At 36.2% G+C, this 12,376-nt stretch overlaps 1 protein-coding gene across 1 annotated transcript in view; it reads left to right on the top strand.

Moving 5' to 3' along the window:
* Positions 1 to 232: 232 nt before the first annotated feature.
* Cftr (CF transmembrane conductance regulator) overlaps positions 233 to 12,376 on the top strand; it is a gene marked incomplete at its 5' end in the record, with an annotated part of 143,142 nt that continues 130,998 nt past the window's right edge. The window contains 2 exons of the mRNA XM_008837214.2: positions 233 to 363; positions 3,422 to 3,530. Of these exons, the coding sequence (XP_008835436.1) occupies positions 233 to 363; positions 3,422 to 3,530 (240 nt within the window). The remainder of the gene's footprint in view (positions 364 to 3,421; positions 3,531 to 12,376) is intronic.

Here is a 12,376-nt window from a genome sequence, read left to right as displayed (position 1 = left end):
AAGAATTATACTATAATGGATTCCTTATCTGTTTAGAACAAAGCAATGACATCATTTCAGAGGTATTAATGTTTTATATAGATATATTAAGATATGAATTATTGTGTTTATAAAAATTGTAATATTTTACTGCCATATTTATATGTGCATACTGTATTTTCTACATGACAAGATTTAAATTAGTGCCAGTTTGCATGTCTAAATTGGAGACCTAAATAAGTGAATTTATCTATCTGCCTTCCTCTCTTTTAGCTGGACCACACCAATTTTGAGGAAAGGGTACAGACAGCGCTTGGAGTTGTCAGACATATACCAAGCCCCTTCTTCTGATTCAGCTGACCACGTGTCTGAAAAACTAGAAAGGTATGATCTTATTCATGGCTTGACTAGTTGAAGAAAGACATTTATATTATTATTTAGAGAACAGAAACCTGGCATATTATAGGGTATAAGTCTAAAAATGACGTTTAAAAGAGGAACATTTTAAACTCTTGCTGAAATACTAACCAACTCAAGAATTAAAACATGAATGATAATCATTTTCTTAAAACATGACTTTTTTTACTTAAAGAATAAAACATTTACATTTAGCTACTTTACCTCTATTTAAAGAAAATATATTTTGGGAAGACTAAAATAACGTCATTATTAAGCAAATTATGTACATTTTCCCCCAAAATATTTGTGGAAGTAGGGACAGAATGCAGAGCCTTTCCTTTGCTTGGTGAGCAGTCTACCACTGAGCCACATTTTTAGCCTTTGGTCTTTTGAAACAGGAGGATTTCATTGTGTAACCCAAGCTGGCCTTAAACTCAGCTCTCTGTATAACACAGGCTGGCCTGATCTAGTTTGGCTTAATCTGTTTTGTTCATGATGTGTCCTTAAGTATCTTGAATGGGGCCTGGAATGGAGTTCATATTCTGTAATCATTTGCTGAATGAATGAATGATTGAATGATAGAATGTGACAATGCTATTTTTATTTTTATATTTTTTAAAAAATATTTTATTATTTTTATTTTATGTGTATGAGTATATTGCCTGCATGTGTGTATGTGCACCCATATCGTGCAATGCCTGCTGAGGTCAGATGGCATCAGATCCTCTGGAACTGGATTTATGGATGGTTATTAGCAAGCATGTGGGTGCTGGAAATTGAACCTGGATCGTCTGCAAGGGCAGCCATTGCTCTTAACTGCTGAGCCATTGCTCCATCCCTGACAAGGCTATTTTTATGTAAAAACCCAAAACATTACTAGAGATACACATCAATGTAATATATTGTATGATTCATCAAATTAAAAATAATGTACTTGATCAAAATAGGTGGGTCTAACTGAAATATTGATGGAAGTTAGTGAGAGTAGGGTGAGATTAATTGAGAAATATGTTATATTTATAGTCTTTTCTTTCCTTCCTTCCTTCCTTCCTTCCTTCCTTCCTTCTTCCTCCCTCCCTACCTCCCTCCCTTCCCCTTCCTTCTCTCCTCCCTCCCTCCCTCCCTCCCTCTCCCTCTCTCTGTCTCATTTTTTGGCCAAGTAGAGAACTTACACCTAAATTTTAAATTATGTGACCTGACGTTATTTTTTGCCTTAGTTTTATCATCCTCATTTTGATTGAGTTTTTAAAATATGCCTATTTTGTTTCAGTTCAAACTCTTTGCTCCAGTTCATAAATTCTATCCTTTATCATTATTGTTGCTATTGATTTATATCTTCTTCATCCTATTTCATATTAGGAATTTATTGAAATATTCCTCTACCCCCTTAGGAAATGATCCCCAGGTTGTGAGGATTTTGCCACTTGGTTGAGATATATTGGTTACTCTGATTCAAACCTCTGTGTCACTGCGGTGTGAAAACCACAGATTTATTCTGCTTTTGAAACCAAGTTATGAGTTTCTAAGTGTAGAACTCCTTCCTTCCTGGTTTGGGCCTGTTGAACACACTGTTGGATCCATACCACTTATTCTTGTTGCTAATGCCTGCTCTGTAGCTATAAATTACTCAAGTACCATCCATTAAAACAACTTCCAGCTTTCCCTTCACCTATCATTACTTCTTTCCCCATTTCATAGCTAACAGTTCCCTGTTTTTCTGATCTGTCCACTTCTTTATCATCCATTTATATCTCAGCTCATGAAATATGGCTTCCATTTGGACATGTTCCTAAAACTCCATTGATGATTGACACCAGATTTCTTGCTTATGAAACCTGACACCTTCCTGTATTACTCCACTATTGTTGAAATCTTCATCTTGAAACCATTTCTTTGGTTTATGGACTGTTCTCCCCTCTAGATTTCCCAGCAGACCCATTCCTCCATTATAAGTGTGGGGAAGATGGTTCTACTTATTTAGGCTCTTGTCCTGTTTTGTGACTAATCATTATGATTGGAGATGTAAGCTTCATGTGTGTGAAAGAAAAGTGGAGGAAGAATGTGGGAGCAGATAGGAAAAAGGTTGTTGAGGCTTCTAGGTAGGTTATCATTAGCAAGTTTCCTTGGGGAAGTTGTGGTCCATGCACAGAGACAATCTCAGTTGTGTGTTCTTTCTTTAAAGTGGTACAGAACCATGTCTAGTTATGGTAATTTGATAGCAATGAGAATAGTCACTGATGAAATTATTCCCTTCTTGCCTGTGGTTCATAAAAGTTTTCATATCAGCATAACTTGAAAATTAAAAGAAAGATAATGTTGAGGAATATTTTATTCCACTGTGAAGTTTAAAAGATTTTTTTTCTTAATGGAAAAGTGACAACAACCTAAGAACAATAAGCTGATGTTCGTATAGTGCTTAAAATAAAACAGCAAGTCAGTCACTATTTCAACATTGTTTAATGACCACTCTTACTATAAACGTTTTGCTTTTATTTTGCTCTATTTTCAAAGACTCTTATGCTAATGAATGATTTAACTACTAGACCACAAAGTTTAATGATGATTCTCTCATGCCTTGCCTTTTAAAATTTAAATGGATTTTTCTCATGTTAATATAGCAGTATACCTGATGCTTTAATTTGCTTCTGACTTGACAGAGAAATTTGTAAAATCTGCTAAGTTCAAAAATATCAGTGTCATAGAATAAGAGGAAAAACATATTTTTTTTGCCTTGCTCTGAGCACAGACTGCATCTATGACTGTTGTACTTCATTTGTGCCCATGCCATTGCTATCAAGAAGCCTAGCACTTCTCTTTAATGTAAACAATATGATATTTTCTTGAAGTGAAATTCTTCAGAGTGATATATGGCAGAGCATCAAATTCTGACAAATATCTGTTTGAGTAGTTGGTACTGAAGAGTCTCTACAAGGCCTTGTTCCTTTAATCACTTCAGTTAATCTTCTTGGACACATGAGGGGAGCTAGAACAGCTCAGATATTTGTACCTGCAACTCACTGGTTTAATTTTTATTCTGTGGCAGAGAATGGGACAGTGAACAAGCTTCAAAGAAGAACCCCAAGCTTATCAATGCCCTTCGGCGCTGCTTTCTCTGGAAATTCATCTTCTATGGAATCTTATTATACCTAGGGGTAAGACTCTCACCTGTAAATATTTTGAGAATAAAATAATTATGTTTTATGATTATAGAAAGATGAAGGCAATCTGGTAAGCAGAATTTATTCTAAAGGGCGAAACCAACTCTAAACACTATGAAACTCCAGAAAACACAGGTGAAAAATCCTTTGAAATGATGGTATCAATTTACAATTTGTGTTAAAATGGATCTAGAAAAATAAATTACTTGTATAAAAATTATGTTCTCTTAGGAATCCAAATTACAATATCTTGGTACTATATGACATTGCCAGTACCTTTTTTTTTTGTATTCACAAAGAAAATGTTAAGGGAAAATGTCAGGAGAAGAATTAGCTCACATTAAGTCAATTATATAGACGAATGTTTAAAATATTTTAAAATCATACTTATTTTCTGAGTTGATTCATAGGAAAATAGCTAAAAATTAAAATTTGGCAGTGAGGTATACTTGGCATATATTTCTTCAGCAATCTATGTCTTCATCAGTGTAAAGAGAGTAGTGTGCCTAGAAGCCTAGGTTTTGTGGTGTTTAAGGACCTTCCCCAGCTGCTTTCAAAAGGGACTCAGGTATTGTTTTCTGCATCACCACAATATCACTTGGAATGCTTGGTTGTAACCTCTACAAAAGGGTGGTAAATGAAAATGTGTTTAGTCTTCTGGTAACAATTGTGTGCAAGATTGCTTTGGAATGTTGTTACATTTGATTGACATGCATTCTCTGCTAGTGTCTTTATGCTTCAGGTATAAGGGCCTCAGAGTTTCCCCAAATGCCATATGAGCACTGCTTTAAGAATTTTAATTCATATAGCCCAAGAAAAATTCATTAAAAATTTATCTTGATAAAATTGTCCAAAATTAAAGTCCAGAATGTTTTTTTAATATTCTTGATTATCTCCTAGAAGAATTTTTCTGTCTTTTCTAGATCCACATGTGTATATATGAATATAAATATTCAGAGTCAGATAGTTATAGGTAGATTTGTGTACCTTATATTTTTATAACATACATAGGTAGATTCATAATACTATGTTCCCATATGTTAATAGAGTCATATATTTTACATTATTATAGATTCTAGATCTATATTTATGAATGGGTCTATGGCTCTCTCCACATATGTGTGTTACTTTGAATAGCCAGAATAATTTCTTCTAGTAGAATGTACATGATATTTATATTTTTATAGAAACTGGCAAAAGTTTGACAGTAAAATTAATTTATTACTAAATATGAATGTAAGACATCTCCCAATGAATTGTCTTTTAAAGATTCTTCTTTTTTTTATATTTTTTATTGAGCTTTTGTAATTTCGTACAACAGTTCTTAATAAAATTTAGATCCCCTCACCCATCCGTGCCTCCTGCATTCTCCCACCAAAATTCATGTATTCTGCCATACAAGTTAAGTCCTATTCATTCAAGCATTTGTACCCAAATGTCCTTCAATATAAATGTGTCCACTGGAGTCTAGTTAGCCATGTAGTGATTGCATGTAAATCATACTCTTCCATCACACAACAGCCATCAGTCTCAAATAGTTCTCAGTCTAGTGCTGGCCTGCCACCTATTTCTCTCCTCCCCTTTGGGCCCTTGTTTAATTGTGTTGACATGGGTCCTGTGCTCAATGCCACCATTACCACATGTTCACATGTGCAAGCTTCCAGTGGCCTGGAAGTCTCTGCTTCCCTGTGTTCATGAACAATCCCTGGCTCTTATAATCTTTCTGCCCCCTCTTCCACAATGGTCCCTGAGCTGTGGGTGGATGAGATTCCATATAGGAGTCCTAGCCTACACTCTACAGTCTCTTATTTTTTAAAACTTGGCCAGTTGTGGCCTTCTATGTGCATCACTCTCTGTTGTATAAGGAAGCTTTACTGGTGAGAGCTGACGGATGCATTAGTTTTCTCTCTGCCCCTTATTCCACTATGTTCCATGTGCCTTGGTTGTAAAGGTTCAACTGTAGATGTATCACCCAGTACTGGGCATCTCTCAGACATAAGTTCTCTGTATCTGACCAGTTGTGCAGTTCTGTAGTAGCCTCCATCTGTTACAAAAAGAAGCTTCTTTGATGAGTGGTGTACAGTATGCTTGTCTGTAAATATAAGGATCAATATTTAACATATAGTAAAAAAGTTTCATTTGTCTTGAGACATGAAACAGATAGGATTCTCTGAAGATTTCTTCTTTGAGATCATTGTTATCAATTCAATGAGCATAGAGCATTTGATTTAATTTTTTTTTTCCTATCACCATCTGGTAGTACTAAGAGTGAAACCAATGAACAAAATTAAGGGACAGGGAAATGGAATAATTATGAAGAAATATTTAGTCCTTAAACTTCTAAAGATTAAAATATTAAACAAGAGAGGCTTAAAGCCATTTATAGCATATTAACTTTGCATGGGTGGAATGATGGGAGGTACTTCTGAGCTGACCTGCATCGTGTGTTATGTCTCTGGGACCAGGAGAATATTGGGAAGCAAAGGCAGAACATTGGTGTGGAAAGGTTCTCACAGCAGAAAGCAGCTGAGTGTGTAAGGTGGGAAGGCAGGAAAAGGACAAGGGAAAAGGCCCCAGTGGGGCAATGCTGTAGGTTTTCTACCCTTACCACAAAGAAAGCCTTGTTGATACCTTATAGTTCAAAGTAGTAAAAATGTTGAAAACTAAGTAAGTCCTTAAAGCATTTAGACAACCATAGTGGTCATATAGATAAGGGCAGTTTTTCAGGGCATTTGACCTATGAATCCTTTTCAATTTAATTTTTATTAAAAATTGTAATTGACATATAAAAATTCTCCATATTTATAAGTGTACAATGTACAGTTAAATATATGTATGTAATTTGTCATGATCAAATGAAGGTAATTGACGTATCAGTTACTCAAACAATGATCATTTCTTTATAGTGAGAACATAAAAAATCTCTCTTGATGCTCTTGAAATAATAACTATAGTTACTGTACTAGAACTTCCTAACTGTAAATTTGTAACTGTTAACAAACCTTTCCAGTCTTCTCCTCCCTCCTATCTTTATTAACCTCTATTGTCTTCATTCTTTTACCCATTACAGGAAGAATGGGAGAAAGTTTAGCCATTTGAATAAGATTTCTAGCTGTTTGTTTCTGGGCATTCCTTCTTTCCATAAACTAAGCAATGATCCATGGATTCTTGAAACTGCTGTAACACCTATATTAGAAATAGATGGGCATAATTTCTGAATGTGCATACATTCTTGATCCTTTCTACATCAGTGATAGTTGTGATATAATAAATACCAGGTTAGTTTCAGTATTGATAGAAAAAAAGTACTATAAAATTTGCTTCCACCTGTAAAAGGTTAAGAGAAAAGAAATGGCATCACAAAGGACCTTATTTCTACAGTACTGATGCAATTTTAAATCATATTAGCTACGGTATGCCACTATGAGCCATGCACTGTTGACTCAGCCGCCAGATACAACACTGTCTTTAACATTTAAGACTTCTGGCACAAAAGAGAAATTGGCTGTCGAAAAGCTGAGTGTGAGAGTCAATTAAGGATAATCTAGGCATAAGCTATGCAGAGAGAATCTGTAAGCATACTGTTGACAGAATGTAATCATCACAGTGCATTTAATATTACAAGAATTCACAAAAGTTCACTCAAAAATATTCTTGATTCTGTATTTCAATGGTCTCACTGAGATAAACGCCAATGACACTTAAGTCAGGCTACTTTAAAAAATTAAGGCCCAGAAAGTTAAAGGGCATAAAGGAGTCCTGGTACTCACATTGCCAGAGTTCTCAAGTCTCAAAACTCTGTTATAAAGGAGGATCTTTGTCTCTTATGTTTAGACAAAGATAAGCCTTTGAATGCAAGCCTACTGCTACAGAAGGAAGGGAGTTTGGGCTAATTCTGTACACACACAGGCCCGGCCGTAGACAAATTCTTGTATATATGTTCTTTTGATGTGAATGCTTCTCAGCAAATCTTCCAGAGGCCTGCTCTATAGGATTGCTTTCTCATTTTTCTCTTTCATCCCTGTGTGCCCCCATGTCTCTGAACTCTTCATACCCCTCCGGTATCCTGAGTATTTCTTTCTACTCCTTTCTACTCCCTGTCCACATCCCAAACACACATGTTACCCACTGCATTCTACATCTTTTCCAAAATCCCACAACAGGAACACTGAAGTTCAGAGCATCCATTTTGAAATGTAAGGGAGCTTTACTTATCTTTGAGTGACTAGTAGCTCACCACAGATAATGTGATTATATTGGTCTGGGGTGGGTCCTGGGACTATTGTTACTTTTGAAGTAGTTGATCCACTGGTGATTCTAATGGTGCAGCCAGGGCTGAGAACCACTTGTCAATAGGCAGCAGCATGTTCACAGAATGACCCATCTCTCACCACTTCTAGCATGAATGGGACTGTGGAAGAACTTTGTAGTTTGATTGTTTTCCTAATACTCAAAAAAGGTGAAACAGCAAGTCTATGTAACAGTGTCTCCTTTAGAGACAGAAATGCAATATTTCTTAAAATCTTAAATGTACACTACTCACTCGGGCATTAGTTAAGGTGAAATTCTGACTGAGGAAGTTTGGGATGGGACCTGAGATCTGCATTTCCAAGAGCTCCCTGACAAAGATAATGATTGTCCTAGGCAGCACTTTGAGTACAAAGGCCTTGGAGAATGGTGGAAAAAGAACAGGACGACTTAGGAGGAGGTGAGCTAGGAAAAGAATAACCAGATTAATCCTGTTGTTGAAGAGACCTCTGAACAAAAGTGACAATTCCTTTGAGACTAAAATGTACCTAAAGATTTCTCTGAGAGTCAACATTAACAACTTATGCTGTCTCCCAAGACTGCACCTGAGGGGGGCAGATGCGAGTAGTATGAACAGGAAACTGAGGTGGTGGGAGATGTCCTTTCTTTCCCACTAGAAACATTACTATATTAGTTGGTTAGATTTCATAGGTACTATTGGAATAGAAAGGTGTTCCAATAACATTTTGCATTATATGGGTTTTTGTAGACAATCCATGCTAATGTAGGTCCAATACCCCATTTGGTACAATATTGTATCTAAGGCAGAAACATCTTGGTTCTTAATGAGAAATTTTGGAACAAAGTTAAGTTGCAAATTGGGACTTGCCTGTGATTATGTTCTTACAACTTAGGCTGGACAGGAAGATGAGGTACAAATTCACTCATTCTATAGTAGTGAATGTTATTGATGTATGTATATTCTATTGATTGATGAAATTGATGTGAAGTTCTATAAAAGGTATGTGACACTCTTAATATATGTTTTTCTCAAAGTTTCGGAATTTTTCTTAACTCTCCTGAGATATACTTATGTCATAATATTGGACAAATCAAGGAATTTGTCAGAATCACAGTTTCCTTCACCGTGTAATTGAAGAGGTGACAGAGCATGTACAAGGCCTATAATCTCCTCCCTTCTCTTAAATTACTTATGATATGAGCTTAAAGAAATATCTGTTAAATTCGATGATAGGAACCTAAAACTTGATTTGCTAGGTTCATATTGTACTGATCATAATGTTTTAATTGTTGAGCAACTGCTAGAGAACCATGTTGTGATGTAAAATTTTAATATCAAGTGAGGGTTAGAATGTTAAGAAGATGGGAGCTGGGGTGGGAGAGATGGCTCAGTGGTTAAGAGCACTGGCTACTCTTGCAGAAGACCTGGGTTCAGTTTCCAGCACCCATATGGGTGGCTAACAAGTGTCCATAACCCCAGTTCCAGGCGATTTGATGCCCTTTTCTGACCTTTGCAGGCATTGAGAGTGACAGGTGCATTTATATACATGCAGACAATACACTCTTACACATAAAATATAAATAATAAGTAAAATATTAAAAAAGGTTTCTACACTCCTAAGTGCACAAAAACAAGTAGAAAAATGTAATTTACCTTTTTAGTATAATGGTGTAAAAATTAAACCCTTATCAATAATAAATGTTACCCTCTTTAAAATGTTGCAAGTTGCTAAGTGAAAAGACTATATTATTTTTCTGAGCGTCAGTTTCAATTCCTAATGAGTTTAAGTGGCTTCATAATCATTATGCATTTGCCTTGCGTGCATGTGTGTGTGTGTGTGTGTATGTGTGTTTGTGTGTGTGTGTGTGTGTATTGCCATCTTAGTCTATTTATCTTTTTTTTGAAGCTTTTACAATTTTATTAGAATTAAAAAAATATTCTCAGGGCAAGTGAGCTGGTAATTTTGGCAGCTGCCTTGAGGTGAATGGTGGGGAGAAGGAAAGAAAGCCATGGAACCATGCAGTTTTAGAGCCTGCATGGGGGGTCAGACTTCGGGCTGACTGGCGCCACATGGCTGGGAGAAGGAAGCTTTAGAGAAAGTAAAGAAATACAAGATTCTGGGGGCAGCCCAAAGCCTTAAGGAAAGCATGTTTAGAAAGAAAGCCATGAAGAAGAAAGAGAGAGATTATTACCCTTTTCTGAAGAATTCAGAAAACTGGGAAGACTCACAGACTACATGACTGTGACTGGTCCAGAAATTCTGTGTTAGGAGGTGGGATTCCAGGCAGGAAGAGTTCACTATCTTATTAACGCACCAGGTATTCTGCCCATCTATTTAGCATAACTTAAGGTGAACCTGCCTTCCTAGGGGTGGTCCTATGACCAGATGATTGAGCAGTGAAACTGGAAAGGAGAGTCTTCCAACTGATAGACTAGAGATTTTTATAGTCTTGACCAATCAAATTATGGGGCTTTTAAAAATATATAATTTTATTTATTATTTTTATTTTATGGGTATGCGTGTACTGCTTGCATGTATGTAAGTGCACCCTTGTCATGCAGTGCCTGTGGAGGACAGAAGAGACTGTTGGATCCCCTGGAACTGGAGTTAAGTTGCGGACAGTTGTTAGCTGCCATGTGGTGCTGGGATTCGAAAGTGGGTCTTCTGCAAGAACAGTCAGTGCTCTTAATCGCTGAGCCATCTCTCCAGTCCCAAAATTATGAGGCTTTTTGCTACTCTAACAATCCCCCCCAGAAGAGATAACCCTAAAATCTTTTAGGGATTAGATAAGTGCTCCCAAATACTTTTGACATTTTTGGCCTTTGGAACAGGGTAGGTTGCTAAAAGGCCTAAGGACATTTTGACTTTTAGCCAAGAAAGAAACTGGCTACTTTTCTTTGGGGTTTTTTACACTAACTGCCTAGCGAATTTCCACCTCCTATTCTTACCACACCCACACTACCTTCTGAAGAGGTTACCCAAATTGCCAATAGGAATCAGGACTGACCGCTCTGGCTTCTTCAGTGTTGAATAGGGACACAGGGTATGGCCATTGGTACCCCTTCAGTGGATCTATCTAAAAGACCCTTAAATTACATAACTCTTAACTGTAGGGAGAAAAGAAAGTCCTTGACTGGTACCTAGGAGATGTGAAGAAGTAATTGCAAGAGTAGTTAGCATTATAAGTTCTAGATAGGGATCCAGAAAAATGTCAGAAGAGGGCAAATTTCAACTACCCAAATTAAAGTCCATTGGAATTTCTTGACAAGGGCTTCCAAAAGCATCCATCTATTGTGTTCTTTCTCATTTTTCTTTTGGCCACCAAGGCTGGACTCTAGAGCGAGGAACTCAGGATTTGTTTTCAGGCACTTTGATAACTGTTGGAGTGGCTAGAATAAGTGTCAATTCCCTCTCAGATAGCTATTTGTCTATTTTTATCTTGGTGTGTTTGTCTTTTTTATATTGGTATAAGAGAGAGTATTTTCCTTAATCTTTTACAGAGGAACAAGGTTGAGACCTCAGTACCCACACATTGGGCAACTTACAACCACCTATAACTCCAGTTCCAGAGGATCTGATGCCTTCTCACCCCTTCAGCATTCTCACACACATGGGTACACATGTAGAGACAAGCAGACAAAAATATGTAAATAAAAATTAAATACATCTTTTAAAAATAAAAATGTATATTATTGTGCTTGTATATTTGAGTTTTATGAAATTTTGATGTCAAAGCCTTGTGATTTTGATCCTAATGAATTTTTATTTTTTTGATTAAAAATATTTTATTTATTGTTTTTATTTTATGTGTATGAGTGTATTGCCTGCATATATGTGAGTGCACCCATGTCATGCAATGCTGTGGAGGTCAGAAGAGGGCTTCGGATTCCCCTGGAACTGGAGTTAAGGACGTTTGTAGCCACCATGTGGGTGCTGGGAATTGAACCTGGATCCCCTGCTAGAGCAGTCAGTACTCTTAACTGCTATTTTTTTAAACAACTCTAAGTTTGTTTAAAAATTGCTGCATAAACTATGTGTAATTGTTTTCTTTGTTGTATGGTTTAGCATCAAAATTTCATAAAACTCAAATATACAAGCACAATAATATACGTTTTTATTTTTAAAAGATGTATTTAATTTTTATTTACATATTTGTGTCTGCCTATATGTGTACCATGTGTGAGAATTCTGCAGAGGTGAGAAGGCATCAGATCCTCTGGAACTGGAGTTACAGGTGGTTGTAAGTTGCTCAATGTGTGGGTACTGGGAACTCAACCTGGTTCCTCTGTAAAAGCAATATGTTTTTAACTGCTGAACCATCTCTATAGACTCTATGTTTTTATTATGTCATGTTTTGGATTTAGATATTTAATCCATTTGAAATTCATTTTGATGTATGTATGAAATTGAATCCAATTTTAAAAGATGAAATCTAGATTTTATATCATTTATTGGATAGTATAGACTTTCTCCACTGAATTTAAATGCCATTATTATTATATCTTAATTTTTTACATCTCTTTGAACCTGTTTTTGTACTTTCAGATAAATCATTCTATTTCTCTGTCA

This window comes from Nannospalax galili, unplaced genomic scaffold (assembly GCF_000622305.1).
Source record: "Nannospalax galili isolate Female #2095 unplaced genomic scaffold, S.galili_v1.0 scaffold171, whole genome shotgun sequence".
NCBI classification, from domain to species: Eukaryota; Metazoa; Chordata; class Mammalia; order Rodentia; family Spalacidae; genus Nannospalax; species Nannospalax galili.
Note: the sequence above shows the minus strand (reverse complement) of the source record. Positions and strands in the feature narration are given on the sequence as shown.